Consider the following 18,420-nt stretch of genomic DNA (forward strand, 5'->3'; position numbering starts at 1 on the left):
GGTCCGAATGTCTAGAAACTGGGGAAACTTGGAAGATTAAGACACGCGGCAAGAACCTTTGAAGGTACGTGAGGAGAATGTGTCTCAGCTACATGGCATTTCTCCTAGCACCGTTTGGTACGACGATCAAGTTGTTGCCGCCCTTGCTCGATCTCACCAAATATGTTAATATCACCTATGAACACGGCCTGCTTTCTGAGCCTGAATTATTTATGGGAAAATGGGGGGAGGGGGGGCTATATGCCTCTTTGGTATAGGATATCTAGCAATACGGGCTTTTTTCTATGCCTATAGCAGCTTGCCTAAGCTTAGCAGCCACTGTCCCTGGTTTAATAGGGCACTGAAGAGTACAACCCGGGGTTGCAATCGATGCAATTCTTGAATCTACGTCTGTTCTGACCTTGCTAGGTACAATGCCCTGTGCTAAACAACGTTAAACACACCCAAACTGTTGGTCCCGTGTTGTTTATATCTAAATAACAGTCCACATGTTGCTCATATGTCGGTCATGCCTGGTAGCTACTGTTGTCTGGGGCAAAGCAGGCAAAGACCAATGCAATTGCCACGCATAATAAACACAACGATAAGCATGGACATGTGGCTATATATCCTGTTTGAGTAACTCTACGTGCCTTTCTAATTTGTGTAATGAATTTTGTTCGGCTGCTTTAGACTTCCTTACGGTGTCATTGTAACACCCGCTAGGGCGGTGACCTCGCTGCGACCTCACTGTGATCTATAGGATTTGAGAGGGCGATCAACAAATTTTGTAGATTTGTTTTTTTTTTAAGCTTTGTGTATTTATTTTTTCTAATCACTCTTAACACAAATCCGATTTAGGTCGCGGTGGGATCGCAGCGCGATCGCCGACTGGTGGAATCCTAAATGAAACTTAATGCAAAATGGTGGCCGACTTCCGATCCAGACACAGATAACAGATTGAGCCATTAAATCATACCGATCCCACCATACTCAACGAAAATCTCATATCCGCCTATATTATACACCTGTATTCTAACACGGTGATCGCTAGCAAAACAGAAGTCCCGAAGGCACTCTGTGTAAACGTAAGGTTGTAAGTTACTCTCATATACCTCTACCAGATGCCTCCTAATAGTCTATAGAGACATGGTAATGAGGTAGAAGTCAATTAAATGGGCTTCTTACATGATCTAAATTATTTAAACGTTTTCCCTCAACAGCCAGGTATGAATAAACCGCTAAGAAATGTCTGAATGGCTTGGCTCCAGAGTTATATGTAAGGCCATGTTGATACGATTATATGGAAGACGTTTTCTGGAAAACCTAAAGCTGATGCGAGCGTGCGAACAGAAATTCTGGCAAGAAAAAGAAGTTGCCTCCATTCTGAAATAAGTGGCCAGGAAGGTTGAACAAATGATTTAACACAGAAAGTATACCAAACAATAGATTCTTCATTTCGTGTTCTTTCACATCAACGTTTTTGACATTGACTTTGGAATTGACTTTGGCATTCTACGACATTAGTATCCGTTTTCGAATATTTTTGTTTTGCAACTAACAGCAAACATTTGCTCATTTTACAACTTCCTTGTACGATTTACAGCATAGTCAAAGACCTTTCTCTTTTGGAAACGGACGTAAATTGAACACGTGCGGATGTCATCTGTATAATCTCATCAACGTGGCCTTATTAAACTCTATCTACTGGTTGCATCCTTCCTTAAATGCTAATAAGGACCATGAGCCGTTATTGCCTGACAAAGAAAGAACCCCAGGTGGTGTTCATGCATAAGATAAGGCCAATTTTCTGACAGTTAAAAAGGTGGCGCCTTACATTCAATAAACTGTAAATGCTGGGCGCTTCTCGTATCCGCGTTGAATACCAGATGACATCATGCGAGACTACCGTTTTCCGGTTGATGTTATCACAGAGACAACTATTGACAGTCAGTCTGATATTATTGCTTCATACGACCTTGAAACTAAAGTAACTAACAAACAATGAAACCTAGTTTTACAAACTACTTGAGACTCAATAAGCCCCTTTCCAAAGAGGCGATCGCGGAGCGACCATTGAAGGACCAAATAGTGGATTTGTGTGACAGTTGATTTCACAATTGGAATATGATGCACGGTCTAGCAGCCAATATATACAAATATATAAATTTCGAGGAAGAGAAAAAAGCGAAGGCAATATTCTGTTTGGATGTGTTTAGAGCAGAGAACTGGAGCTAGAATAGGATGGATTCCGGACGACTCCCCAATTCAGCGCCGACATTGGTTGGGAAATGGTCGGGTGGCTGGGTGTGAATGTGAGACAGGGAAGTCCATGTCAGACTGATAACCTAAAGGGAGCACAGCGATGTGCAATATTCTTCCGGAAGGTTTTGCAGGGAAGTGTAGTCCGCCGGGTCCTCTGTAAACATTAGCTTTTTCTGCCGAAATAAGAAAGGTTCATCCACCACCTGCACATGCACAAGGGTTTTACCGACCAGATTTCTTAGAACTAACATTTAGAGCCTTGAGCTTTTTGCTAGCGACCAATGCGACTCTTAGGCTCAGAATAACATGTCGTATTTCCGGTTACTCGACCGAATCTAGCAATAATCTACCTACCCTTTTCCCTGTGTTTGTGGGAGGGGGGAGGGGGGTTAGGGTTAGCGCTGCAAGGAACATAGCATTTTTGACATCTGAGTGGTGAAATTCAAAAAAGAATTCCCAATAGTATTGCAAATTTCACTACGGACTACACCCTGTAAACCCTATCCAGACTGGGGGGGGGGGGCTAAAAGTGCCCGCGCCAACTTTTACATCGTATAACTGCCGAACGACATACGCTAGGACTACCAAACTTGGTGACTTTTCCTAAAATTTAGTTGGCAACAATATTATGGTCAATGTATCAGTTTATCATTTTTCGTGTTGCCATGGCAACGGGTTTCTGAAAGGCATTTTATGCCAAAATCACTGATTCTTTTAAAACAATGATATTTCTTAGGTTTTCTTGTTCAACCACGCTAGTTTTCCTACATGTATAGCATCATATGTAATTAGATGTAACTTTAATGATTTAATATTCATAATTTATGCTAACTTGATGACGTAATCGGTCAAAATCCAAGATGGCGGACCATTACACTATTTTAGGTATCAACAGGCTTTTTCGCCTTCAAAATCGTGGCATTTTCTTTAACAGAAACATTTAGATTAACGTCTCTAGTCCATTTTTAGTGTTTTTTGGGGGTCATAAGTGGAAAAAAATTATTTTTGAAAATTTCAAAATGGCCGACCCAAGATGGCGGATCCCAAGGGGTCGCCAACAACACGTGACGTCATCTGATGTAGTTATGATTTACGTAATATATCTTGGTATACCTTAAAGTCAACAATACATACTATTTTGTTTAATACCTTAAGATATTACGGAAATTCCCTATTTAGCCAATAAAATCACTTCAATGACGTCATAGTTACGTCATATTACGTCATAACGTCACCAAAATTCTAGGAATTATAAAACTTCACATGAACATCACTCCCTGCAAATTTGGGAAGGATACGTCATACCGTTCAGAAGTTATGAGGGGGGGGAGCCCAGTCCCAGATATCCCAAAAAAGCCCAGTCTGGATAGGGTTAAAATATCGAAGCTTTGAACACTTGTTGTTAGAATATTGTGTAGTATTAACATTGTACTGCTTTGTTCAATTCAATTGTACTTGTATATATCTGTACAAATGAAATAGGATGCTGAAAATACCAGTGTCCTAATGCAATTTTGCATCAGCTCGGCTAATTTTTTTTTTTTTTTCCAAAACACAACATTTGTTTTCCTAAGCCTTGAGTTGAGCGTTTTGCATGATATTCCCATTATGAAGTCAAGGGCATGCGTAACTCAAATCCAATTTAGGTCGCAGCAAGGTCGCCAACATGTCGCAGTCCAGTGATATACCCGCTTTAACGGTCGTCGTCCTTGTAGAAAGGGTATACAGCAATGTATAAGCTGGGCCACATCTTTAAATGGGCTCACAATCGGACCCCTTGCATGATAGACTATAAGGGGGCCGTGCCTGCACCGCAGCTAGCCGGTCCATTACCCCCTCAAATGGCTGTGGTGACGGAGGAATGGCTTGTCAGCAATACAAGTCGACAGGAAGCGGTGAATCGTCGAATGATTTGTGCACGTTATAAAGCAGATGACGAAATAATCATGCTAACGGGTGGATGCACAGGCGTGCTATAGCAGCCAAACAGATTCATCACCGTCAGGCGAACATAAAACTTGCCATTTTCGTGTATTTAGACCCGGTTAGAGTAAAACATATAATTAGAATATCATATTATTGGGCCAACATCGGTAAGAGAACACTATATGCAGCAATGCAATTACTATACAATAGTAAATTCAATTTCCGCTTTTGGACTGGGAGATCCCGGTGCATAAGATAAGGCTATCATGGATAGGATATCTCGGTTAGAGCTGCAATCGTCTTTCGGTAGGGACGTAAAATTGGGGTTCGAGGAGGTTCCTCGAGCACGTCAAAGGGGTAGGGCAAGTAACCCCTCCCTGTGAAAATATACCCTGCTACAGAAACAGCAAGGAAATTTGCTGCCCTGTGTGCAACTAGGCGCTGAAAGAGTCTGAACGTTGTTCACAGTAAACCAATTCTCGCTGGGTTTTCTTGCGTTCATGGTTGTTGCATCTTTGAATGGATGTCTCTATTTTCTGCAGAGCGTATTCTACTTAAGCATGAAATTTGCGATTATTAGTCGACGGGCCTTGCCTCCCTTAAAGATAAAGTGGACTTGAATATATTTACCTCATCAGGTAATGCATTGAACCAATCAGGAGATGATTCAAATCGTTCCAGAGCATAATCTACTAAAGCTAGAAACAAAATCATTATTTACGGACGGACCTTGCATTCCTTAAAGTGGACTTAGCTATGTTACCTCATCAGGTAATGTATTGAGGTAATCCAGTGAGGGGTTCTCAGTCATATTTGACATCTTCCTTCTGAGCATTCGGACAAAAATCGATGCGGACTAGATGACACGCCCCATTAAAGCAACTCCTGCCTCTATTTGACTAGTACTTGAGATCAGCGTACCCTCTCATGGGGTGACACAGGGGTTAATTGGACCTAGTTTGAAGGATTTGTCGGCACACGAGGACATGTACCATTTTCACAAACCTATCTGATCGTAGCTTATCCGATTTCTGGTTGGACTAGGCATCTCATAAAGGCATAATCCTTTAGCTTGACTATTTGTACTCGGTCTGGGCTTTAGAATCAAATATTCAATCCACAAAAGTAAACTGGAGAAAGTCGTGACTGCCAGCTATCAAGGGAAACAAGAGTTCGGAGACCTCATATCTCCGTGAAATATCTTTATCCCGTGTCATTTGTTTATCCACATGCAGTGCTGTATGTTTGTATCGGTGGTAATGAATATGAATATACCAGTATAAGTTCCATGGATTCTAGAATGGGTTGGGTATGGACAACGCGTTACCCCCCACCCCCCATTCCACAAGGGCGGCGACCTTGCTGCGACGTGAAAATTTGATAGAGCTTTCAACGTATTTCATAATTAAAGAAAACAAATCTTTGCATTCTTTGTTTGTTTTGTTGCCTATTCAGTCATACTTGTACATATTGTATAATATTCTAAGTATGAAGCCCCTGTCACACTTGTGCGTATATACAAGTCCGCATGGGTTGCGTATTAGCATGTTTTTGGTTTAGGTTAAGTTTGCAGCCAAATAAGTGATTTTTTTGGGTTCGATAACCAGGCTGCACTAGGGTGGATCGAAGTAGAAAACAACTTCCCTCGCAAACCTTACTCAAACCAAAAAAATGTTAATGCGCAACTCACGCGCACTTGAATATACGCACAAATGTGACAGGGCCCTACGCACGTAGATTTCAGTTACAACAGTAACGTTACATTTCGGTAAGGCCTAGAAAAACATAATGCTGTTCTTCCAATCACGGTACAGAACAAGTTATGGTCAGTGGGGTTTCTTTTTAGATTAGGACGCCATCATGAGTGTCAACATGTAACATATCTGTATAGGGAATCGAAGACCTGGGTTGGTGGTTCAGTTTTATACATTTTTTTCTTCTATTTTCTGTAGAAATGAGGTTAACAATTCTACAACGTTTTCAAATCTCATAAGTCAAATCGAAAAAAAAATTGTGTGTCAATTAAATGCAATTGACCTTGTCACCAAAAATGAAGTTTTTATGTAAAAGGCGCAACAAAGATATCTAGCATACATCCATTGATCTGCTTCGCTTTTGTTTTGATGTGTCGGCACGCTGTTTTGTTTGTTTGCTTTGCATGACCGGTAAACTGCCTTTAGGCAAGAAACCCGCCCCACCGCCAGTAATCACAATTGGACCCTCCCAACTTATCCTCCAGTACAACCTGAAATGGACTGATCACGTCACCATGATCGTCGGGAAAGGGAGCAAGAGACTTTATGTGCTGAGAATTCTGAAGAAAAACGGGCTGGACACTAGTGATCTTATACTTATCTACATTGGTTTCGTGCAGCATGTTCTTGAGTATGCGTGCGTGATATGGCACCCTGGACTGACCAGAGATCTGTCAACGAATTTAGAGGCGAGTGCAGAAAAGATCGATAAGAGTAATACTTGGCCCCAAATACGACTGTTACCACACGGCTCTGCATATCACTGGCCTTTCTAGACTTGATGCCAGACGTGACGAACTGTGTCTAAAATTTGCCCGATCTCTCACAAGCAGTGACAAATATCGTGCTTGGCTGCCATCACGGAGGGGGAATGTCCACAATAGAACACTTAGAAACAATACCAATCTGACTCAGTTTAAGTGCCGTACACGACGTATGCTGAACAATACACTACCATATTGTGTTCATTTGTTGAATGCCAAGAAATGATAATGTTCCAACAGACTTCGTGCAATCTCAGACTCCATTGCTATGTAGTTATATAACGAATAAGAATGATGAATTTTTAATTCGTAATGTTTTGTAAAGTCCTGATATTGTGTACAAAAGCCGCAATTCAGCACCTGTGCTGCGAGGTTTTTTTTTATATTAAGTAATAAACCATGTCTCTCATAAACACACCATATTTGTACAGTAGGTACATGCTGTGAACGACTGGGCTGTAAGGTTTGATCCACTCACACCGAGATGGACCCCTACTGTTTTCGATAAGTGTGATGGGATCTTTAAAACGTTTTCAATGTGTGTGTGTGTGTGTGTGTGTGTGTGTGTGTGTGTGTGTGTGTGTGTTGTGTGTGTGTATGTGTGTGTGTGTGTGTCTGTGAGTGTGTGTGTGTGTGTCCGTGTGTGTTTGTATGAGTGTGTGTGTGTGTGTGTGTGTGCGTGTGTGTGTGTGTGTGTGTGTGTGAGTGAGTGTGTGTTTAAACACGGAACCACCGGCTCTATGTACCATCCGTAAGGACGTCCCTAACAGAAGCAGAAGCTCACCAAGCATCATATTCACGTAGACAAGTGAGGTGTAAAGTATTTTTCTCAAAGATACGTATACAAGATTGACACCCGTTAGGGACTCAAACCAGGAAACTTTGAATCTTAAGTCAACAATCCTAACCATGTGACCACATTGCCGCCTTTGATGTTAGAGACCATTGTGTTTATGTTCTCACAACAAAAAGGTCATATTTTTATCAGTTGTTGCATCAGTAAAGCCTGAAAAATTACAACACTGTATAGACTGAAACGTTGACATATAACTGTATGACATCTTACAATCTATTCATATTTCTATTAATTTATTTATATATTTATAATAATATCTTAATATCCATCTTTAATTTGTATCTATCTATTTATTTATTTATTCATTTATTTATCCATCTATAATTTCTATCTCGCTAGACACGTCGCTATTTGTCTACATGTATCTGACTTTCTAGCCAACTATCTATATAGCTGTTTTGCAATTTTATCCGCTACCGAGTTAGGAATAAAATCAGATCATTCCTAAGTATGTATCTAGATCAATTTTACAGAGCACGTGCTAGACCCCTTTATTGAGATAATAAACAATGCATACCATACTTTTTCCCACCTTGATTGTTCTTTAATACAATATTCAGAATGAATGCACGATGAGTCCCTGGTGTACCCAAATTCTCCGACCCCTTAATTTTGCATGTGCGTAAACCGAAGAAAATAGATTTGGGACAGAGCTTGTCACAATTAATCTAACCACAATACATCACATGGCTATCGCGGACATACCGTAGGTTCCATTATTTTCGCGGGACTTAATTTTGCGGCAGAAGAGAAAATGTGGTTTTCGCAGTGTTTTTTAGTTCGCGGTTGAAACAATTCTGTAGTACAGTAGAAATACATACTAGTAACTATATTCGCAGTGTCATGATCTTGCGGTACTTATTAGAGGTCACCACGGAAAAAAAATACAGTGAACATTTCAAGACTTACAGTATTAGCCAAGACGCTATCACAGCCAGTTTCAGTCTCGTAACAAAAGTACTTAAACTATATTTAGAACAAAAAATTGCACTTTTGAGCTAGGTAATCACCAAAAACGGTTTTTGATTTCAAACTGAACAGGGAGGCAGATTGTTTTTGTTTTGTGTTCATCCTATTGTGCATTGTGTCATATAGGGAAGCAAGTTTCCTTGCTGTTTTAGTAGCAGGGTATGTTTTTACAGGGAGGAGCTGCTATAGTCCTTCCCCTTTAACGTGCTCGAGGCACCTCCTCGAACACCGGATCCCCATTGTACGTCCCTTCCGAAAAACGGGTGCAGCGCCAACCGAGATGTCCTTCTCATCATTTGAACCAGGGTATCTCAGTGACCAACTAATTAGAACCAAGTACTCTTGAACTGTGATGCTGGTATCAGCTGAGCTACAGGGACATCCAATGAAAATCATTCGCATTTATCCCAATGGATGAAAAAAGACGTAAATAGTAATCACCGAGCAGTAAAGCTGACGTTCACTGCAGAATTTGCATATCATGTCGTGATAGTTGGCAATAAGGTTGTAGACAGAATGTCTTGATGCCCACCTTAGGTGCTGGTTAGGGCACACGGGTCAAGGCTTGCTGTGATTGCATTGCTGCATTTTATGTTCCCTATATTGCATTTCCCCCTATTACTGTAGCCAAGTAGATGTAAGTACTTGCAACGATTACCCACTTAATCAAGCAAAAAAGGGGTATTTCATCCTCCAGTAATGAGTTTGATAGAAACGTTCTAGAAATATCTAGCCCTTGGAAATGATATTTTGTTTCTTACGTAAATGTCAAGGGGTAAGCTCTTTCAGGTATAACTCTATTTTGGCGTTTTCTTCTTTCAAATGTCACACACCACATTCCCGTGTACGCTACAGATGGACCCTGATGTCCTGTGACATTTTCGTCACGTTAAGCTTGGCTAACGGGTGCCAGATGGTCTTACTGTGCTCTGCCGCAGGTATCAGTGATAATTGAAGACACGGTTGATTGAACAGTATCATCATTTTTAGTACTGTAGCATCATTGACGAGTAAACCACATATAAACAATATAAATACAAACCAAAACACATGTATGTAATAATGTTAGCCACGTTGTATACGTAGTTGAATCTAGATTTATTCAAAGAAGTATAGTTTTATTATTCCAGCCCGGTACTTGAGTTCCGCCAATTTCTTTCCGACATCTCTACGGGAACATCCCTGCAAATGACCAATTTCTGCTCTTTATCCCGATCGATGAAATCGTTGGACTTAGTATGCCATTCAAATGCGCCACTCCCACTAGTCACCCCTTTTTTGGGTTGTCGGCTACCTGGAGTATACTGCAACACAGTGGGAGGGTGAAGGAGTCATCCTCTGTATTTCTTAGTAACGTGTATGATGATAAAGACAGGTGAAGCGTTATGATTGAAGAACCATTCTTTCTTGTTGTTGTTCTCAGAAGAAGCGGTGAAATCCATTGGCGCTCGCCATGAGAAAGCAGCAATGTGACAACCCGAGATACGACACGACCATCGAGATCAAGCCCTTGAACGGTCCCCGGCCGCCGCCTACACAGTTGTGTGGAGGGAACCCCAAGATGAGCGATGGTACCATCGGCCGTTTCGGGACCATGACGCTAGGCCGGGCTGGGTCTTTGCCAGGGTCATTTGGCGGACGGCCTACGGAGAACAGAACACGGTCCTACTACCGCTCCAACTGGGATTCGGATGAGAGTATCGGTAAGCTGCAAGTTCCTTATGATATCTCAATAACGTCTGTTAGTTATGTAGTAACCTAAGGTCCTTAGCACCACAATGTCTTCGAACAGTACTAGATGAAGATTGAAGTCTTCAATACAAACGACCTGACAGGCAGCAGGGCAAATGGGAAACGGTAGGCTTCGGTGGGAGGGTATGAAATTGACATGTGCCTCTTACTGCAACGCTTGCCATTTGAATCCACAAGACTGCATCAGCGCGTTCTTGTCCAATAATGCACATTGTTATCTATAATGGAGATAATTAACCGTCGAAGATATTTACAATGCGCTAAACATTCTCAAATCTTTCTGTCATGTTTGATATACTCAGACATGCAACGATGAGAACAAATATTTGAAGAGGTTTCTTGAATGTTTTTGCTTTGTCCCTTGATCATCATTTGCATTTCAAATCAATGCAAAATGCCTTACGTCTCGAGTGTTACGTTAAAACAAAGTTAACCCTGTCCCTTTTTGTAATAATCCTTAATCAAAAGTTAACGCTGAGTTGTCCCCTAGGGTCAAAAACCGGAAAACTAGAAACTACGCCATGGGTGACAGAGCCATCATTGTCTACTTAGGCCTGCAGGGCGGAGTGACAGCACTGTGACACAGTTGTCTAATATAAGACACAACAGGCGTCAGGGCGACTTTTGATAAGTAAACTCAACAGGGTGGTCCACATCAATTAGGCCATGTCGATTCGATTATATGGATGACATCCACGCATGCATCTTTTTCGTCCGTTTCCCCAAAAAAGGTTTTCCACCATTCTGTAAATCGTCCAAAAGCTAATGTCAAAAGTTTAATCCCTGGCTTGTGAACAGTTCACGATCTTTCAGACGCTTAGTCGAGTGCATTTTTACCTATAATATTATCAATTAAATCTATGTGTACACATCTGGTAATTAGTAGCGGGCGTAGTCCAGTGGTTTGTAGCCCTGCCTCTGGGACAAGAAATTAGCATGTATATGCCGTATATGGCTTGAGAATAGTTCGGAAAACGGACACAGTCAATTTGAAGACCATGTGAAAGAACAAAAATGAAGAATCTATATATTCTGTATGCCGTACTATGTGTGTTTAATTTGGTTCATCCTTCCCGACAACATATATTTCATAATGAAGGCAATTTCCTTTTGCCATACTTTTTTTTGCACGCTCGCATCAGTTTGACGGTTCACAGAACATTACATTTATATAGTCGAATCAAAATGGCCTTAAATTTGTTCGTTTATCTGGAGGTTTTTACTTTGGTGGCTGCAGTGAAAACAGCACCATGCATGCTTGTAACTTCCGCAATCTCTCTTACGTGCCATAAATCACAAGCGTTACTAATGAAAACCTTAGTGGGTTATAGTTCTTAATGGTCTCGTTAACCCTGTTGGATGAAGAAATATCACCAGAGGTAGGGTATTTAATATACTGTAAAAGAGGAAATTGTTCGCGTGAATTTAATTCAGCGGTGGGGAGAAAATGGAGTATTCACGGTGGCTTTGAATTCACGGTGTAAAATATCAGCAGAATGTTACTGTTAACATGAAAATGTGCGCGATGGTTTTAAGTTCGCGGTAAAGAGGTCATCGTGAACATAAAAACATCGCCAACATTTCCAATTTTACAGTATCTTGCTCAGACAGGCCCCCAAACCGTGGAAACTACTAGCTTGTATACGTACGGTCCTACAGAAATATTCTAAAGTTAGGTACACATATACGTATGTATACATATATATCTATATATGTACTACTCTCATGACATGGAGAAACGGACTCAGTTGAGCTACACTATCAGACATACACGCTGACGTTACGATATATAGGCTTACGAGTAGCCAGCCGTAACCTATGACACCCATGTGACCCGGACCGTGTACCTTACATTTGTCAGCCGTCTGGGCAGGTCGTAACAGTCAATGGTACGTGACATGAGGATTTAGGACGGCGTCTCTTACAAGAGAGGCTGTCTTCAGCATATCTCTTTCACTGTTGTGAATACGGCACTTAAAGACAAGGCTTTAGATCGTCGCTTTAGGTGGATTATACAGTGCGATTGAATTACAGCCTAAGCGAAGTGGTGGCACAAAGGATTAGGATCGCTTGTTTATCTCCGCTGGCGTTTAGATAATAGGCATTTTGCCTGCCAGGGTTTTGTTGTTTTCTGGGTCGTTGTTTTTTTCCACACATTTTGTGAGTACACCAGGAAATCGAAATAAGGTAAGGCTGTTGAAGTCACTGGAGGCCCTCCTTCTGTGTCGATAACCCATTGTGCGAAATGAGTTCTGACTTGCCTAAGAGGTAGTGCCAAGGTTGTATTGGAAGGAGACGTTGTAAGGAGTGTGATATCCCTAAACATCTAACTATGTTATTAACACCCTTGTTTTACCAGGGCGGCGACTTCTCTGCGATCTAAAATTCAACAAATTTCATAGATAAAAAAATGAATATTTTTGCGCCTTGTGTGTTTTGTATATTGCCATTTTAGACATACGTTTACATTTTGCAAATTTTAAAGTTATAAGTTATAAGGTTATACAACTCCAATCTAAGTTGCATAGTGATCGCTGTCTAGTGGAATGGGGGCCTTAAAAATATGCAAATATCACAGCCAATAAGCCAAGCTAGGCATTTGACAGAGTTTTATTCATGGGAGTTGTCGCTAGCGCTACTCTATCGCCAGATTTTAGAATCTCGAAGGCAAAACAGTATGCGTGTTGTTCTACAGCTACCTACATACCTACCTACCTACCTACCTACCTATCTGCCTGCCTGCCTGCCTGCCTGCCTGTCTGCCTGCCTGCCTACCTGCCTACCTACCTACCTACCTACCTACCTGCCTACCTACCTACCTAGTACCTACCTAGTCCATTGACCTCCAGGTTGTTAGGGGGCCAAGATAGACATGAAGATAGAGAACTGTCTCCAGTCTCGTCTGTCTCTCGCAGCAGTTTAACAGCTCCTGGACATCAAACAGATTCATTATGACTTCTGCGCTTGTGCTTTGATTTTCTTAACCCTCATCCGACCGACACATTTTTGCGACGAATCTGGCCGTATGGGGTCCAAACGGGCCACAATTTGCTTTGCCCCCTAAATATATTTCTGTTGGATATTTTTGTAATTATGGTACATATACTGTTTCAATAATCTACTATGAAAATTTGTCAAGTACTGCTGTCTTCAATAATTATTTATCATTATCATAATCTATGCAGAAAATGGGGAGAACCTGCATTTTGCCTTAAAAATCTACAATACTACCCTTACTTCAACAGTATCAGTGTCCTATCATTTCACTTACCAATAATTTTGCTTCCCAAAGCATTCTTATAACATAAGAAAGTTATCAAATAAGGAATATTATAATTCATGTGAAAAAAAAGAATCTATTATCTAATCATGCATCATAGTCTGCCACCTAGACACATACTTACTTACACCCTTGTCAATTTTCATCACAAAGATCTTTTCTGTTGGCTTTTTTTCTGATTTCTATTAATATCTTGTTCAATTGATTTATTAAGGACATTCTGACATGTTTTGAGTGTAAACAGATAATACTCATTTGTTTCATTATCATGATTTATGTAAAATGAGCAAAAGTCACATTTTACACTAAAATTCTACAGTTAGTCGGAAAAAGATGGTAGTTTACTTTTCAACGCAACAAGAACTTGTTGCTTTAACCCTATCCGGACTGGACTTTTTTGGGATATCTGGGACTGATATCTGGGATATCTGCTCATTCGCCCCCCCCCTCATAACTTCTGAACGGTATGATGTATCCTTCCCAAATTTGTAGGGAGTGATGTTCATGTAAAGTTTTATAATTCTTAGAATTTTTGGTGACGTTATGACGTAATATGACGTAATTATGACGTCATTGATGTGATTTTATTGGCTAAATAATTCCCGTAATATCTAAAGGTATTAAACAAAATAGTATGTATTGTTGATTTTAAGGTATACCAAGACATATGACGTAAATCGAAACTACGTTGACGTTAAAATGACGTCATTAAATGACGTCACGCGTTGTTAGCGACCCCTTGGGATCCGCCATCTTGGATCGGCCATTTTGAAATTTTCAAAAATCCTTTTTTTCCACTTATGACCCCAAAAAACACTAAAAATAGATCAGAAACGTTAATATGGATTTTTCTGGTAAAGAAAATGCCACGTAGTGACGATTCTTAAGGCGAAAAACCTGTTGATTCCTAAAATAGTGTAATGGTCCGCCATCTTGGATTTTGACCGATTACGTCATCAAATTAGCATAAATTATGAATATGAAATCATGAAAGTAACATCTAATTACATATGATGCTATACATGTATGAAAACTAGTGTGGTTGAGCAAGAAAACCTAAGAAATATCATTCTTTAAAAAAATCAGTGATTTTTGCATAAAATGCCTTTCAGAAACCCGTTGCCATGGCAACACGAAAAATGATAAACTTATACAATTATCATAATATTGTTGCCAACTAAATTTTAGGAAAAGACACCAAGTTTGGTAGTCCTAGCGTATGTCGTTCGGCAGTTATACGATGTCAAAGTTGGCGCGGGCACTTTTAGCCCCCCCCCCCCAGTCTGGATAGAGTTAATAGCAATGATAACAAATTTGCAAAGTCAAATCATAAATTACAAATATGTTCCTAAAGCCCGGTGTGCGACCACAGACTTCACAGTCAGGAAAGCTTGTAGAATGACATTTTTCTGATATTACGTGGGGGATAAAAGTCAGGAGTTTTTGCAAGGTGGATCATTTATCAATACAATCCAAGTATGACTAATGCAAACTTCGTCCTTGAGGAAAATGAAATCCCCGGTGTAAGTTGAAAGGCTTCTTAGATCGATTTTAGTATAAGCCCTTTCACACTCCCGAGTACGCATGTGCGGCGACAGGAGTTGGTGGTGATGTGTCAAAAGTTAAGGCCACTGGCTTGTAAACAGTTCGCATTCTGTCAGACGTTTGTTCATTTTTTTCATATAAAATTATCAATGAAATCTATGTGTACAAATCCGGTAATTAGTAGCGGGCAAAGTCCTGTGGTTTGTGGCCCTGCCTCTGGAACTAGACGCCTTGAGTTCGAATCCTCACCCAACATGTACGCTACTGGAAAGGGTCGTAGACTCGTAGTCCTTAGGACCGGACGCTAAGCCGTGGTCTTATATTATCAATACAATCCAAGACTATCATTAGATATAAATGAAAACAAAGGTATTGAAATCAAACCACGCAGGAGTCAAAGACACCCTGCCCAGTATCTTACTGATTTGGATTTTGCAGATGATCTTGCTCTAGTTGCTGAACTGATCAAAAATGCAGGAACTCTGCTACAATCCCTAGAAGAGTCTGCATCCCAAGTGGGGCTATATTGTAATGAATCTAAGACAGAATACATTAGCAACATCTCTGGAACACTTGAACTCAGATCCCTGTCTGGGACACTCATTCATAGAGTACATGATTTCAAATATCTTGGTTCTTACATTATGTGCTCAAAGAAAGACCTTGAAATTAGAAAAGCCCTAGCATGGGAAGCAAGCAACAAGTTGGACAAAATATGGAAATCTAACATTCCTAACAAACTGAAGGTACAAGTTTTTCTTACCCTTGTGGAACCGATACTACTCTACGGTGCAGAAACTTGGAAGCTTACCTGTCAGCTCCAAAACAGACTGGATGGGACCTATACAAAGCTACTACGCAGGGCACAGAACATTTCTTGGACACAACACGCTACTCTCAAAACAATTTATGGAAGTCTTCCGCGGTTGTCTCAAAAGCTCACCCACCGTCGTGTAACATTTGCTGGACACTGCTTTCGAGCCAAACAGCAAATAGTTTCGGACATCCTTCTATGGAAACCAAGAGGCCAAGTGCACTGCAGAAGTTTGACTTTTACCGATAGTTTAGTCAGAGACACTGGGATTGCATATGAACACTTAGGACAAATGATGTTGGACAAGGCGATTTGGAGTGATGTATGTACTTATTTAGTCTCGGCCGATGGCCGATAGATGATGATGATGAAGCCGTGGTCCACTGTTCATTGTGCTTGTCGAAAAGAGCTAGGGGACTCCGGTAAAATGAACCTGTGAATACTGACTATACCGTAGGTCTTCTCTGTCACGACCAGTAGAGGAATACCTCTTCAGTGAGGTAAACTGGTTTGAGATCACTTCCACTTTTCCCTTATAGGGTGTAGGAGAAGAGAAGACTGTCCGTGTACATGTATGTGAAAGAACAATTTACCGGCCTTACGAATTGTGTCAGGAGTTTCGCACGTCCTCCTATCAACTGTAACAGCGTGGTTAGTGGGACACAACAGGAGATTTATCACTAACGCATCTTTGAAGGCTGGAAGGTCATAGGGTCAATCTCTTATTCTTTCTGGGCTCATGAACAACAAAGCCTGTAAGCACTCAAGAGAGAGCCTCCCTTTTCGGCAATATGAAAAGACTGGTTTCATTTATTTATCCATACAGAGAAAATACAAACCTTCTTTTCAGGTATCCCTGATATCGAAATGCTAAACCACAACTAGCACTGATTACATAATAATCATTATCATTGTAACCAACAAAAATGTGTAACAAAAATGAAAGCAGATCTGCAATGGATGTCACTTGAGGACAGGAGAACAATGTCCAGACTTTGCATGATGTACAAAATGACTAATAAACTTGTGGACGTACCGACTGATAAGTATCTAATGTCAGCTCAGAAGAGGACCAGAAATAGTAATGCTTTTAAGTACCAGAGTTATCAGCCAAGGATTGATGTGTTCAAAAATTCGTATTTCCCGAGAACCATAGTAGAATGGAACTCGTTGTCATCAAGTACTGTAGGAGCTTCCTCACTAAGTAGCTTTAAAGAACGGTTGCAGTCAGATATGCAAAGACTAGGTGTAACAGACCGTTCGGTGTAATATGACCAGCTGCTGCCGCGCCGCGTGCCTGCGAAGCTGGTGTGTTACGCCTAATGGCGGTTATACCGGCTATATAGATACAGATACAGAACAATATCGCCACATGTTACATACTGATGCTAATTACCGCTCATAATACGATTATTCTTGTAATTAAGTGCAGTTCGCTATTCCAATGAGAGAGTGATCAATAACTTAGCCCAATAATGCTGTACACTGGTGTTGTATGATGTTAGTCTAGCTGAATGGCAGTGAAGTAGGTGGTCCCGTATCCGTTTGGCCTCTGTACGTGTTCAGATTATTACTCAATCTGTCAGGTTATAGTAAAAGGACACTAAAGCCTCTGTCACATATTGATAAACTTCCCGCGACTTTGCTCCTGACCACTCCCATGCAACCAAGGTTGGCGCTGGGTACGTTTGGAGTAGCCCGAAATCTACTCCGTTCTAGCAGCTCGCTCCTCTGATCACATGCAAACAAAATATAACTTTCCTTACTTTGTTTCAAACTTTATAGTAAACTGGTGCCGAGTCTAAATAGGCAACCTTGCAAATCAACTCCTAACCACTGATTAACCTAGCTCACGACTAACCTCAACCACATTTTAAAGAAGGCCAAGGTCAGCTATGCGTGGCAGGGGCTTAATTAAGAAATAGTGCCATAGTCGGTTGGCGCATACAGCTTTTACGGACCCAACTACAGATGATCTTGCAAACGACTAACACCTCACCATGGTCTGTAGAAGGTCGGGACGCCATATAGTTGGCTTTTTGTGCAAGGGGCTTACGAAATAGGGCTTTCAAGTTTCTGCCACATCTCCACTCAATTATAAAGGAAGAGCTGTCCATTTCCTGAACACACAATGACATGGACAGGAGTGTCCTTTGACGACACGCCATTGCTGTAGACATCATACAGCAATATGATGCATTCAATTGTCCCATTACTCCCCTCCTCTGAGACAAGGCACTCCTGTAGTAGGCACTGCAAGAAATGGCTGATTCCCATTTGAATATGGAAATATTCCATTTATTCCACCATTTATCACCATTTATTTACGCTGCGTACCGCAGTGCTTTCAACCCAATCCATCCCAATCTATAGCCTAATCATACGGTATATGACCTGTATACAAATGTAATAGTTTAAATCTATATTCTATGCAAAATGATTGAAACGTTACGTCGTACATTTTACAAGATATAACATGATACACGTATCGACTTATCATAATCTATAATTCTATT

At 40.8% G+C, this 18,420-nt stretch overlaps 1 protein-coding gene across 1 annotated transcript in view; it reads left to right on the forward strand.

Annotated features, from left to right (window-relative positions):
- Positions 1-18,420, forward strand: part of LOC136432210 (angiopoietin-related protein 7-like) — a 67,849-nt gene that overhangs the window by 23,233 nt on the left and 26,196 nt on the right. The window contains exon 2 of the mRNA XM_066423254.1: positions 9,937-10,216. Within this exon, the coding sequence (XP_066279351.1) occupies positions 9,967-10,216 (250 nt within the window). The 5' untranslated portion in view covers positions 9,937-9,966. The remainder of the gene's footprint in view (positions 1-9,936; positions 10,217-18,420) is intronic.

This window comes from Branchiostoma lanceolatum, chromosome 4 (assembly GCF_035083965.1).
Source record: "Branchiostoma lanceolatum isolate klBraLanc5 chromosome 4, klBraLanc5.hap2, whole genome shotgun sequence".
Classification (NCBI taxonomy): domain Eukaryota; kingdom Metazoa; phylum Chordata; class Leptocardii; order Amphioxiformes; family Branchiostomatidae; genus Branchiostoma; species Branchiostoma lanceolatum.